We start from the raw sequence: 14896 nt of genomic DNA on the forward strand, positions 1-14896 counted from the left end.
GGGGGGGGGGGGGGGTGGACTGCTTTCACAGACTGTAGGGTGGACTGCTTTCACAGACTGTAGAATAGGCAAAATAAATTTCATCTGCTTTAGCATGGTTCTTGTTTATGAACAGTGCCAAGAGACAAATGGTCACAATCTACAGCATCTCAAGTTTTATCTGCCTTTCATGCTCTTCCCAGCTTGTGCTCAGTAAGAGCCCTTCTCCAGGCTATTCTCCAAACAGAAGACATGTTAAAGGTCTATGAAGCCAGGCTTACTGAAGAGGAAACTGTCTGCCTGGACCTGGATAAAGTAGAGGCTTACCGTTGTGGACTGAAGGTAACTCCATTGGTTGGAACAATGGCCATGTGTACAGGAAGTACAAAACCTCATCAAGCTGTTATGAGTGGATTTCTTTTTCTTTTTCTTGACTGTTGTTTATTTTTCCAAAGACATTTGTTTTCTTAGAACAGTTCTAGATTCACAGGAAAATTGACGAGATGTTACAAGGTCCAAATATACTGCACCTTGTTTCTCCTATCATTAACACCTAACATTTGTGTGGTATGTTTAATAGGATTAATAAGTCCACATCATTTTATTAGTGTGAGCTAACTGGTGCTTTATTCATATTTCTCCTCAGTCTCATTAGTTTTGAGGATTACTGACTTTCATTGGCCAAACATAGTTGATGTTAGTCTTGTCTTTCTACTTCTTGTCTGCTGAACAATATGGAAGTTAACTGGGGTGGAGGGTTATTTTGGGGGTGTGTGGAGTTGAGCTGATTTCATCCTTAAGGGACTTCTCAAGCCTTTTATAGGTTAAGAGACTTTATAATTACTCAGGAATGGAATGTAGCAGTTAGCACATCTCAGTCTAGTACATATGTTGGATCCTTCTATAATGGAGTAGCACAGAGAATTATGTCACTGGAGCAAATAATGGAAAATTGCAATTCAGTACATATATTTTTCTGGGTTGACAATAATAAAAGATATGCATATTCTGAATATTTTAAAGCCTTTCATGGATTGTTTTTTTTTTTTTGAAGTGCTGGAGATTGAACCCAGGGCCTATGCATACTGAGCATGTGCTCTATCACTGAATCATATTTCCAGCCCCCCCCCCCAATTAAAAAAATTAGTGACTTGGGTTTAATTTATCCTTTGTAAAGCAAAGCCTTGAGGTTGATCCTTAGGGCACAAGCACATGGGTGTGTGCATGCGTGCATGCACGTGCATGTGTGCACACACACACAAAGCAGTGACTTGTACTGTAGCATATAGTGGAAGAAAGGACTAATCTATGGGTGCTTATGTTTTCCTTTTGGCTCTTACAGAAAATAAAAAATGACTTAAACTTGAAGAAATCGCTGCTGGCCACCATGAAGACAGAGCTACAGAAAGCCCAGCAGATCCATTCACAGTCTTCTCAGCAGTATCCGCTCTATGATCTAGACCTGGGAAAGTTCAATGAGAAAGTCATACAGCTGTCAGATCGCTGGCAGAAAATAGATAAACAGATAGACTTCAGGTGTGTGCCAACTTCCTTACCCATTCTTATCCCATCTGGTGGATCGAGGATCATGAAAATGTCACTTTGTCAAGGGGCTATACAAAAAATACTGACTTAGATTATGTAGAAGTTAAGCCTAGTAGATGCTTGTTTCAAGCTTGCCTACAGACTGTGTTGGGAAGAACACAGCATGGGAGCTCTCCAGGATGTTTAGAAACTTAGAAGACACTTCACAAGCACTTTTATGCCCTATAAACTTTTATTATGACTTATTATTAGGAAGTAGGAGCTGCTCTGAGTGTTGTCCAAAAATGTATGAAAACTGCATCTTAGAAGACATCTTTACATAAAACAAGGCTCTTTTAAAGATAAAGTTTTTATGGAAATACTAACACACTATACAATTCATTCACATAAAGTATACAGTTAAGTTACACACTATACAATTCATTCACATAAAGTATACAGTTAAGTGAATTTTATGTATATATGTGTTTACTTATTGCTGAGCTGGAACCCAGAGCCTCTCCCATGCTAGCCAGGCCTTCCATCAGTCAAACCCCAGTCCTATCTGATGTGAAATTTGAACATTTTCATCATCCCCAAAGAAACCCCCATGCCCTGTAGATACCCCTTCCTTCTCCGCTTATTCCCCAGCCCTAGGCAGTCACCAGTCTACTTTGGGTCTCTTGAGAGTTGCCTATTTGAGATATTTCATGTAAATATTATTTCAAATAAATGCACTATATGGCATTTTCATAATGGTTCATTTTATATATTATAGTATTCCCAGAGTTCATGCTGTTGAAACATATTTCAGCTCTTTTTTTGTAAATCTTTTTTTAACTTAAATTTAATTGTTCTTATAAAGGTGATATACAGAGGGGTTACAGTTATATAAGTCAACTAAAGAATACATTTCTTTTTGGACAGTGTCACTCATCTTTTGCTCTCTATAGGTTTCCCCCCCCCATCCCCACCCACAAGTTGTATTTTCAACATAGTGTCTAGTGAGTACCACTGCTGCATTTGTCCACCCTTTGTCTTCCATTTCTGTGCCAACCCTTACTCTCCCCAAAACAGAAAAATAAACAAACAAGACAAAAGAAAACAAAAACAACAAAGAAAAAAAACTCCCGTTTCATTTCCTGGAATGCATTATTTATTTATTTTTCCATCTCTTTTTAATGAGTGGATAGTATTCTGTTGCTTAGCTATAACAAATTTCACTAATCCTTACATCAGTTAGTGGATATTTGGGGAAAATTGATGCTATGATTGTTGATGGGTAAGTTAAAGTGTAGGCACACGTTTTCAGTTCTCATTGGTATATACCAAGTGGAATTTCTGGGTGATTCAATATGTTACATATTTTAGAAACTAATAACAATGCTTAATAGTTGTATTGCTTTTTCCTCAGATTATGGGACCTGGAGAAACAGATTAAGCAGCTGAGGAATTATCGTGATAATTATCAGAGTTTCTGTAAGTGGCTGTATGATGCCAAGCGCCGCCAGGATTCCTTAGAGTCCATGAAGTTTGGAGACTCCAATACAGTCATGCGGTTTTTGAATGAGCAGAAGGTATAAGCCAATTTGTCCTTCTATAACTGTTTTGAGATTAATTGTGCATATACTGCATTTTCCTCTGGTTTTTATTGTAGTTCCTTGGTTCTAAGATTATATTTTTTTTTTCGGTCGTGGGGCTTGAACTCTGGGCCTGGGCGCTGTCGTTAAGCTCTTCAGCTCAAGGCGAGCACTCTACCACTTGAGCTACAGCGCCACTTAGTTCCTTGGTTCTAAATGATGTGTATTTCATATTATGCAATACCTTGCAAATGCTTAACATATATCTAGAGGAAAAGAGTCTCTGGTATTTAGGAAGGTATGCTATAAATATCCTAGTGCTGTATTAAAAGCTGACTTTTGTAATCCTAGCTACTCAGATACTGAGAGCTGAAGACCAAGGTTTGAAGCCATCCTGGGAAGAAAAATCTGTGAGACAAATTATCTTTAACCAGCAACAAGCTGAGAATGGAACTGTGATTCAAGTGATAAGAGTGTTAACCTTGAGCTAAAAACCCAAGTGAGAGCACAAGACCCTGAATTTAAGCCCCAGTACTGGTACCAAAAAAAGAAAATAATGTAATTATGAAAATAGAAACAATGTAGTATGCTGTTCATATTATACTTAAGTATCATTTTGTTTTGTTTTGTGCTGGTCCTGGGGCTTGAACTCAGGGTCTGGGTCCTTTCCCTGAGCTGTTTTGCTCAAGGCTAGCACTCTACCTCTTGAGCCATAGCTCCATGTCTTGCTTTTTGGTGTTTAATTGGAGTTAAAAAGTCTCATGGAGTTTCCTGTGTTGGTTGGCTTCAAACCACAATCCTCAGATTTCAGCCTCTTGAGTAACTAGGATTATAGGCGTGAACCACTGGTGCCTGGCTCTGTATCAAAATATCTTTATAAATTGAGATGATAAGGGCACATGCATGTATCCCACCACTTGGGAGACAAGAGGACTGAAAATTTGGGGCCAACCTGGGCTATATACAAACTCCTAGTTCAAAATAATAATAAAAATAAATTAAAGTAAAGTAAAAGTTGAGGTGAGATGACCAGAAGAACAGCAGGGACTTGAAAATAGCCCTTAACGGTAGTAATGAATCAGAGAGTCAGAGCGTCTTCTTCTCTTGCTAAATGACAGAAAATATGTTCTTCTCCTAAGCTGTAACTGAAAATACAAGGACAGTACATGTAGTAGTAAACCCAAGAAGGAAAAATAACCATCGTAAAGGAGTAGCATGACATTAAAAGATAGTTGCATAACATTTGTAAATATTTTCTCCTTTATATAGAACTTGCACAATGAAATATCTGGCAAACGAGACAAATCAGAAGAAGTACAAAAAATTGCTGAACTTTGTGCAAATTCAATTAAGGTATGTTGGTTTCATTGAGTGTTGGTGTTTCAAGCCAAGCACCAGTAGTTCATACCTGAAATCTTAGCTACTTGGGAGGTGAAGATCAGGAAGACTATAGTTCAAGACCAGCCCAGACAAATCTAAGTCATATAGCTGTGTATAATGGTATGTGTGTTTTTGATCTCAGCTAGCAGGGAGGCATAGGTAAGGGGATCAAAGTTCAAGGCCAGCTGTGGGCAAAAATACAAGACCATTCCTCAAAAATAACTAAAACAAAAAAGGGATGGTACGTAGCTGAAGTGACAGAGATCAGAGATAGAACACTGACCAAATATGCACAAGACCCTGGGTTTGAACCCCAATAAACACACACACACACACACACACACACACACACAGAGCTATATATACCACATACACACGTGTTTTTTTTTAACTTTTTTTTTCCTGCAGGATTATGAACTCCAGTTGGCATCCTACACTTCAGGACTAGAAACTCTGCTGAACATACCTATCAAGAGAACCATGGTTCAGTCCCCATCTGGGGTGATTCTGCAAGAGGTATATATGTCATTTCATAACTCTTAGTATCTGCCCTTCTGCCTTTCTATTCCCTGTTTCCTGTCTTACTTGCTATTACCTTGAATTCATCCCTGGTACAGACAGTACACTTGTAAAGTTTAAGAGCAGGCAGGTTAGGCTACCTCCAGCTTAACATACTCAAACATAATACATTTAAAGAAATATTCAGTAAAATCTGAGTGTGCTATTTGAGCCTTTGTAGAAATTGGATTTAAATTTCTGGCTATGGAGAGGGAGAAGTAGAAGTCATATAGTAGATTTCTGAAAGACAATTTCTTGCCAAAGATAATTGGAGAGTCACCCATCAGGGTGTTTAAGGGAAAAATCATGGAGTGACAAGGGTAGGATGCACATTTTGGGGGCCTTTGTTTGCTGGACTTGTGGGTTTTTGGAACTGGTACACATGATGAGAGAACTTTCCCTTTGCATAATGTCAGCTCATTATTTTAAAAAACAAAATTGTTTAACTTGCACAGAACTTTTTAAAATGAAATATGCACATGTTTTCTTCTTTTCTCAAAGGCTGCAGACATTCATGCTCGGTACATAGAGCTACTTACAAGGTCTGGAGATTATTATAGATTCTTAAGTGAGATGCTGAAGAGTCTGGAGGATCTAAAGGTAATTGTTTTCTTGGAGTTCTTCATTACAACATGGATTTAGAAAGTCACAGATTTAATTGCATTTCTTCTAAACATTCCACCTAATACACTGTGCTTGTGAGTTTGGAATTACTTCTATGTTCTAGTATTAATACTGGAAATGGACTTAGGAAATACTTGCAAAATTGTAGCCACTTTACCACAACTCAGTAGTTTCATTTGGTGTTTGGTAAAGGAATTGGCTTTATTTCTTCGTGAACTTTTGGATGAGCATACCCTGAGCTAGTTGGATATAAATCTTTCATGCCAAGTGACTAATTTTATTCTTCCCTTTTAATACTGGAATTGATTTTTATATGGAAACTTACCTTGTACCTTGAAATAAAATGAACAGCATGTTAGAAATTATAAACTTTTGATCCTAAAAGAAATTACCTCTATGTGTGTGTGTGTGTGTGTGTGTGTGTGTGAGAGAGAGAGAGAGAGAGAGAGAGAGTGAGTAGAAGATGTACAAGATGTACACTTGTTTGGAAAGAGGAAAGTGCTGTTTCTTTCTTGTGATATCAGGTGCTTTTCTTTTAACATAGTTTCTGATTTCATATCCACAGCTAAAAAATACCAAGATTGAAGTTTTGGAAGAGGAACTCAGACTGGCCCGAGATGCCAACTCAGAAAATTGTAATAAGAACAAATTCTTGGATCAGAACCTGCAGAAATACCAGGCAGAGTGTTCCCAGTTCAAAGCAAAGCTTGTGAGCTTGGAGGAACTGAAGAGACAAGCTGAGCTGGACGGAAAGTCAGCAAAACAAAATCTAGACAAGTGCTATGCCCAAATAAAAGAGCTCAATGAGAAAATCACCCGACTGACGTATGAGATTGAAGATGAAAAGCGAAGAAGAAAGACTGTAGAGGACAGATTTGACCAGCAAAAGAATGACTATGACCAGCTGCAGAAAGCAAGGCAGTGTGAAAAGGAGAACCTCGGCTGGCAGAAATTAGAGTCTGAGAAAGCCATCAAGGAGAAGGAGTACGAGATAGAAAGGTTGAGGGTTCTGCTGCAGGAAGAAGGTGCCCGGAAGAGAGAATATGAAAATGAGCTGGCAAAGGTAAGAAACCACTATAATGAGGAGATGAGTAATTTAAGGAACAAGTATGAAACAGAAATTAACATTACGAAGACCACCATCAAGGAGATATCTATGCAGAAAGAGGATGATTCCAAAAATCTTAGAAACCAGCTTGATAGACTCTCAAGAGAGAACCGAGATCTGAAAGATGAGATTGTCAGGCTCAATGACAGCATCCTGCAGGCCACTGAGCAGCGAAGGCGGGCTGAAGAAAATGCTCTTCAGCAAAAAGCCTGTGGCTCTGAGATCATGCAGAAGAAGCAACATCTGGAGATTGAACTGAAGCAGGTCATCCAGCAGCGCTCAGAGGACAATGCAAGACATAAGCAGTCTCTGGAGGAAGCTGCTAAGACTATTCAGGACAAAAATAAAGAAATTGAAAGACTCAAAGCTGAGTTTCAGGAGGAGGCCAAACGCCGTTGGGAATACGAAAATGAACTGAGTAAGGTAAGAAACAGTTACGATGAGGAGATCATTAGCTTAAAAAACCAGTTTGAGACTGAGATCAACATCACCAAGACCACCATCCACCAGCTCACCATGCAAAAGGAAGAAGATACCAGTGGCTACCGAGCTCAGATAGACAATCTCACCAGAGAAAACAGGAATTTAGCTGAAGAGATTAAGAGGCTAAAAAGCACCTTAGCTCAGACCACTGAGAATCTAAGGAGAGTTGAAGAAAATGTCCAACAGCAAAAGGCCACTGGCTCGGAGGTGATTCAGAGGAAACAGCAATTGGAGATTGAGCTGAGACAGGTAACTCAGATGCGGACCGAAGAGAGCATGAGATACAAGCAATCCCTTGATGATGCTGCCAAGACAATCCAGGATAAGAATAAGGAGATAGAAAGGCTAAAGCAACTGGTAGAAAAAGAAACTAATGAACGGAAGTGCCTGGAAGATGAAAATGCGAAATTACAAAGGGTCCAGTATGACCTGCAGAAAGCCAACAGTAATGCAACTGAGACTATAAGTAAGCTGAAAGTTCAGGAGCAGGAACTGACTCGCCTGAGGATAGACTATGAAAGGGTCTCCCAGGAGAGGACTGTGAAGGATCAGGACATCACACGCTTCCAGAGCTCTCTGAAGGAACTGCAGTTGCAGAAGCAGAAAGTGGAGGAGGAGCTGAATCGGCTGAAGAGGACAGCCTGCGAAGACTCTTCCAAGAGGAAGAAGCTAGAGGATGAACTGGAAGGCATGAGGAGGTCTTTGAAAGAGCAAGCCATCAAAATCACCAATCTGACCCAGCAGCTGGAGCAGGCGTCCATTGTTAAGAAAAGGAGTGAGGACGATCTCCGGCAGCAGAGGGATGTGCTGGATGGACATGTGAGGGATAAGCAGAGGACCCAGGAGGAGCTGAGGATACTCTCCTCAGAAGTGGAGGCCTTGAGGCGACAGCTGGTCCAGGAGCAAGAAAACGTGAAGCAGGCTCACTTGAGGAATGAACACTTCCAAAAGGCCATAGAAGATAAGAGCAGAAGTCTTAATGAAAGCAAGATAGAAATCGAGAGGCTGCAGTCTCTTACAGAAAACCTGACAAAGGAGCACTTGATGTTGGAGGAAGAACTACGAAATCTGAGACTGGAATATGATGACCTGCGAAGGGGCCGCAGTGAAGCAGATAGTGATAAGAACGCCACCATCTCTGAATTAAGAACCCAACTGCAGATCAGCAACAACCGTACCCTGGAACTGCAGGGGCTGATTAATGATTTACAGAGAGAGAGGGAAAATTTGAGACAGGAAATTGAGAAATTCCAAAAGCAGGCTTTAGAGGTATTCACAAATATTTGATCACAGCTTCACTGTTTTCTCAGTTGACCCTGTTACCATCTGATCTGCAAAGTCTAATTTTCCTTTTTGTTGCTCAACTACTTCCTGTCATAAACCTAGAAAAATGTTTTTTGTCATTTCAGTGCTCTTTGCCCCTTTTTCCTGTCACTGCATGAAATGTTAGCTTGTGTGGAACCTGTTTGGCCTGGCTTGTAAGAACTATAGCATGTGTGTAACATTTCAGATCACTTCATCTGAATGTTCCTTGCTCAGAGTGGAAGAAATTAGCTACCTAGTTTCTTCAAGATAGCTTTTGGCTAGGGATATAGTTCTGTGGTAGAGTGTCCTTAGCGTGCATGAGGTACTGAGTTTAATCTCTAGCACCAAAAAATTGAAGTAACCAAATGAAGTAGCAAGTAGTTTTTATTGGGTGATCTAGGATGTATGTGTGTGCATGTGCACGTGTACGCCAGTACCACTACTAGGGGTTTGAACTCAGAGCCTTGAGCTTTTGCTTGGCTTTTTCACTCAAGGCTAGAGCTCTACCACTTAAGTTATATCTCTACTTCCAGCTTTTTGCTGGTTCATTGAAAATAAGAGTCTTAGACTTTCCTGCCCCAAGTTGGCTTTGAATTACAGTCTTCAGATCTCAGCCTTGTGAGTAGCTAGGATTACAGGTGTGAGCCACTGTCCATACCTCTAGGATGTACATTTCAAATTTGGATTTTCCTCAAGGGAGAGCCATAAGCATTTCTCTATAAAATTTTTTAAATCACCATTTCTGTCTTGCATAGATGATTTTCTGCATGCATTATCCTGTTCTTTCTGATCATGATCCTAATACTCTTTCTGACCTTTCTTCTTTTAACCCATAATTTAAAAACTAACTTCCTGTAACTTCTGATACATTTGATCTCCATAGACAATATTTGTGTGGGGCTGGGAAGGTACGTGTATATATCTCCCTATTTGTATTCTTTTATTAAACATGTCACTATGGCTGTGACCGTTGAGATGGAGCTATAGTAGGGATGATACCTTAGAAGAAAACATGTAGTTTTCAAACCACAATTATTGTTTAAAAATAAGACAAGTCTACAGCTTCTCTTAGTTCCTTTTTTGGGAAACCCAGAACACAGTAAGTATGAAGCCATATATCACAGTGGTAACATATATTTACATAATTTTTTTGATGAATTTATAAGATAGCAAGCCGTTCAGGGAAGGCACAGAAAGGAAAACCAAGTAAACAACTTTAAATGAAGTTACATTATGATACTATTATAAGATCATAACATTGTTTTTTTTCCCATTTCTTTCTTAAATTCTAGGCATCTAATAGGATCCAGGAATCCAAGAGTCAATGTACTCAGGTGGTTCAGGAGAGAGAGAGTCTTCTGGTAAAAATCAAAGTCCTAGAGCAAGACAAGGCCAGGCTGCAGCGGCTGGAGGATGAGCTGACTCGTGCAAAGGCCACCCTGGAGGCAGAAAGCAGGGTGAAACAGCGCCTGGAGTGTGAAAAACAGCAGATCCAGAATGACCTGAACCAGTGGAAAACTCAGTATTCTCGAAAGGAGGAGGCAATTAGGAAGATAGAGTCAGAAAGAGAAAAGAGTGAGAGAGAGAAGAACAGCCTGAGGAGTGAGATTGAAAGACTCCAAGCAGAGATCAAGAGGATTGAGGAGAGATGCAGAAGAAAGCTGGAGGATTCCAGCAGGGAGACACAGTCACAGCTGGAAAATGAGCGCTGCCGACTTCAGAGGGAGATCGATAAGCTGAGACAGCGCCCCTACGGGTCCCATAGGGAGACCCAGACTGAATATGAATGGACTGTTGACTCCTCCAAGCTGGTGTTTGATGGACTAAGGAAGAAAGTGACCGCGATGCAACTCTATGAGTGCCAGCTGATTGACAAGACAACTTTGGACAAACTATTGAAGGGGAAGAAGTCAGTGGAAGAAGTGGCTTCTGAAATCCAGCCTTTCCTGCGTGGTGCAGGCGCTATTGCTGGTGCTTCTGCTTCGCCCAAGGAAAAATACTCTTTGGTAGAGGCCAAGAGGAAGAAATTCATCACCCCAGAATCTACAGTCATGCTTCTGGAGGCCCAGGCAGCTACAGGTGGTATCATTGATCCCCATCGGAATGAGAAACTCACCGTTGACAATGCCATAGCTCGGGATCTCATTGACTTTGATGACCGCCAGCAAATCTATACAGCAGAAAAAGCAATCACTGGTTTCGATGATCCCTTTTCAGGCAAGACAGTATCTGTTTCAGAAGCTATCAAGAAAAATTTGATTGACAGAGAAACTGGCATGCGCCTGCTGGAAGCCCAGCTTGCTTCAGGTGGTGTAGTAGACCCTGTGAATAGTGTCTTCTTGCCAAAAGATGTCGCCTTGGCTCGTGGGCTGATTGACAGAGATTTGTATCGTTCCCTGAATGATCCTCGAGATAGTCAGAAGAACTTTGTGGATCCAGTCACCAAAAAGAAAGTCAGTTACATACAGCTGAGGGAACGGTGCAGAATTGAACCCCACACAGGTCTGCTCTTGCTGTCAGTGCAGAAGAGAAGCATGTCCTTCCAGGGAATCAGACAACCTGTGACCGTTACTGAGCTGGTCAATTCCGGTATACTGAGACCATCCACTGTAAATGAACTGGAATCAGGTCAGATTTCTTATGATGAGGTGGGAGAGAGAATTAAGGACTTCCTCCAGGGTTCAAGCTGTATAGCAGGCATATACAATGAGACCACAAAACAGAAGCTTGGCATTTATGAGGCCATGAAAATTGGCTTAGTTCGACCTGGTACTGCTCTGGAATTGCTAGAAGCCCAGGCAGCTACTGGTTTTATAGTGGATCCTGTTAGCAACTTGAGGTTACCTGTGGAGGAAGCCTATAAAAGAGGCCTGGTAGGCATTGAGTTTAAAGAGAAGCTCCTGTCTGCAGAACGAGCTGTCACTGGTTATAATGATCCTGAAACTGGAAACATCATCTCTTTGTTCCAAGCTATGAACAAGGAGCTTATTGAAAAGGGTCATGGCATTCGCTTACTGGAAGCTCAGATTGCCACTGGTGGAATCATTGACCCAAAGGAGAGCCATCGTTTACCTGTTGACATGGCCTATAAGAGGGGCTATTTTAATGAAGAGCTCAGTGAGATTCTCTCAGATCCAAGTGATGATACTAAAGGATTTTTTGATCCCAACACTGAAGAAAATCTTACCTATCTGCAACTAAAAGAAAGATGTATTAAGGATGAGGAGACTGGCCTGTGTCTTCTGCCTCTGAAGGAAAAGAAGAAACAGGTGCAGACATCACAAAAGAATACCCTCAGGAAGCGAAGAGTGGTCATAGTTGATCCAGAAACCAATAAGGAGATGTCTGTTCAGGAGGCCTACAAGAAAGGACTTATTGATTATGAGACCTTTAGAGAACTGTGTGAGCAGGAGTGTGAATGGGAAGAAATAACCATCACAGGGTCAGATGGGTCTACCAGGGTGGTCCTGGTAGATAGGAAGACAGGCAGTCAATACGATATTCAAGATGCTATTGACAAAGGCCTTGTTGATAGGAAGTTCTTTGATCAGTACCGATCAGGCAGCCTTAGCCTCACTCAGTTTGCTGACATGATCTCCTTGAAAAATGGTGTGGGCAATAGTAGTGGCATGAGCAGTAGTGTCAACGATGATGTTTTTAGCAGCTCCCGACATGAATCAGTAAGTAAAATTTCCACCATCTCCAGTGTCCGGAATCTAACCATCAGGAGCAGCTCTCTTTCTGATCCCCTGGAGGAATCAAGCCCCATTGCAGCCATCTTTGACACTGAAAACCTGGAGAAAATCTCAATCACAGAAGGTATAGAGAGGGGCATTGTTGATAGCATCACTGGTCAGAGGCTTCTGGAAGCTCAGGCCTGCACAGGTGGCATCATCCATCCTACCACTGGGCAGAAGCTATCCCTTCAGGATGCAGTCTCCCAGGGTCTCATTGACCAAGATATGGCCACGAGGCTGAAGCCTGCTCAGAAAGCCTTCATTGGATTTGAAGGTGTGAAGGGAAAGAAGAAAATGTCAGCAGCAGAGGCAGTGAAAGAAAAATGGCTTCCCTATGAGGCAGGCCAGCGCTTCCTGGAATTCCAGTTCCTCACTGGGGGCCTTGTCGACCCAGAGGTGCATGGGAGGATAAGTACCGAAGAAGCCATCAGAAAGGGGTTCATTGACGGCCGAGCAGCTCAGAGATTGCAAGACATCAGCAGCTATGCCAAAATCCTGACCTGCCCCAAAACCAAATTAAAAATATCCTACAAGGATGCAATGAATCGCTCCATGGTGGAAGATATCACTGGTTTGCGCCTTCTGGAAGCAGCATCTGTGTCCTCCAAGGGCTTACCTAGCCCATATAATATGTCTTCAGCCCCAGGCTCCCGCTCAGGGTCCCGCTCTGGGTCTCGTTCAGGCTCTCGCTCTGGTTCCCGAAGTGGGTCCCGAAGAGGAAGCTTTGATGCTACAGGGAATTCTTCCTACTCATATACCTACTCCTTTAGCACTAGCTCTATTGGGCACTAGTAGTCAGTGGGAAATTTTTGCTATTCCTTGGATTCATCTGTTTCTACTTTATTAAATAACAACAACAAAAAAGAAAACCTGGTGCTTGCAGTATAATGATAGAACTTTATAGGCTTTAAACAAACCCATGGGTGCAATGAGTAGGGAAGGCAGTTCTGGTTTTTTTTCTTTCAGTTCATTTAGCTAGTGCAGCACACCTGGTAGCGTAGATGAAGTGCTAATCTCTTGTAAGGATAGCACACATTGAATTTAGAATTCTTCTATTTTAGCTTTTGATCAGTTCTTGAATCCCTTCTTGGCCAACATTTCTATTCTTGGAGACAATAAATTGATCTTTGATATTTTAGTCAACATGCTGTTTCTCATCTAAATATTTACATTTTCTGTGTTAGGTGAAAAATTGCACCCCCTCTCCTCACCCCCAACCCAAACCCCATGTACTTGGGCTTTAGTTTAAGAACATAGATTGTATAACCTGAATACTCTTTAATGTACTTGTTTGGTTTGGTTTTAATTTGCTCATGATAGCAGCAGCCTTTGCTTTTCTTTGGTCAAAGTTTTCTGTTTATTTTGCTTGTCATTTTCTATGTACTTAAAAAAAAGGTGTCTTTATGAAGTTTACTGTTCTAGCAATAAACTTTTGGACTTTGGAAGTTTTGTGCTTTGATTTAATGATGTTCATACATACATAGGCATTTAGCATCTTTTTATCACAAATAGGTCTAAAGCCATTTATTAAAGTCTAATAAGAAATACAATTAAAATATTTTATATTATTTTTCCCCATACAGAGGGTTAAATTCAGTGCCTTGAGGTCTTATTCCACTTTTTTGTTCATGGCTGGCACTCCACTCTACCACTTGAGCTTACCTGCACTTTTTTTTTTTTTTTTGCTAGTCATCCATCTGGAGATATTCTTATGGGTTTACCTGCTTGGGTTGGCTCTGATCTGAGATTCTTAAGATTTCAGCCTCCTGAATAGTTAGGATTAAATGCATGAGCCACCAATGCCTGGCTTAGTTTGGAATTCTTGTTAGAAGTTTGTTCCTTGAAGTTAGCTCTTTGAACTAACATAGTTTAGAAAGATGCCTATGAAAACAGGGTATTTGAGATGTCACAACCCTGTTCTGGTTTGTGGGACACATGCTCCAAAAAGCACTGGCAAAAATCACCATTATAGGCCGGGAAGGTGGCTCAGTGGTAGAGTGCTTGTCTTGCATGCATGAGGCTCTGGGTTTGATTCCTCAGCACCACATATGCAGAAAAAGCCAGAAGTGATGCTGTGGCTCAAGTGGTAGAGGGCTAGCCTTGAGCTGAAGAGCTGAGGGACAGTGCCCAGGCCCTGAGTTCAGGCCCCATGACTGACAGAAAACCCCCACACCATTATAATATTGAAAAATCATGAAGTGACTAAAAACAGGCAGTGTTTCATTTTTGTCCACCAAGAGGAGAGAACTGTCCTTGAGTTTATGAAAATGATTACTCCAAAAGAGTTCCTGGTGCTTTGTTGAAAGACAATAAATAATAAGCTTACACCTTTGAATCAAAGAGAAAGTAATGAAATGCTTCCAAATTAATTTATCACCAAATTCACTTTAACAAATACTGTTGCTTTTTTGTACTATGGAAAATACTCAAGAAAAATTACTTTGGCTCATGCTTTCAGAGGTTTCAGCCTGTAAACCTTGGCCTAGTTTCTGACACAATGGTGAAGCCATTGTTCCAGCAGGAGCAAGAGGCAGAGGCTACATATTGCATGGCGGGCAGGAAGGAGAGGCAAGGAGGAAGAGGAAGGGGGAGAGCAGTATAGAGATGAGGGTAAGAGA

At 41.1% G+C, this 14896-nt stretch overlaps 1 protein-coding gene across 2 annotated transcripts in view; it reads left to right on the top strand.

Moving 5' to 3' along the window:
• Dsp (desmoplakin) overlaps window positions 1–13720 on the top strand; it is a 52365-nt gene extending 38645 nt beyond the window's left edge. The window contains exons 17-24 of one of the 2 annotated variants that reach the window (XM_013016691.1): window positions 183–321; window positions 1322–1515; window positions 2918–3080; window positions 4353–4436; window positions 4872–4979; window positions 5523–5621; window positions 6211–8505; window positions 9834–13720. In XM_013016691.1, coding sequence (XP_012872145.1) covers window positions 183–321; window positions 1322–1515; window positions 2918–3080; window positions 4353–4436; window positions 4872–4979; window positions 5523–5621; window positions 6211–8505; window positions 9834–13070 — 6319 coding nt within the window. In that variant the 3' untranslated portion in view covers window positions 13071–13720. The remainder of the gene's footprint in view (window positions 1–182; window positions 322–1321; window positions 1516–2917; window positions 3081–4352; window positions 4437–4871; window positions 4980–5522; window positions 5622–6210; window positions 8506–9833) is intronic. The other variant, XM_013016692.1, reaches the window with a different exon arrangement.
• The last annotated feature ends 1176 nt before the right edge of the window (window positions 13721–14896 follow it).

The sequence above is a fragment of the Dipodomys ordii genome, unplaced genomic scaffold (genome assembly GCF_000151885.1).
Source record: "Dipodomys ordii isolate 6190 unplaced genomic scaffold, Dord_2.0 Scaffold32, whole genome shotgun sequence".
NCBI lineage: Eukaryota > Metazoa > Chordata > Mammalia > Rodentia > Heteromyidae > Dipodomys > Dipodomys ordii.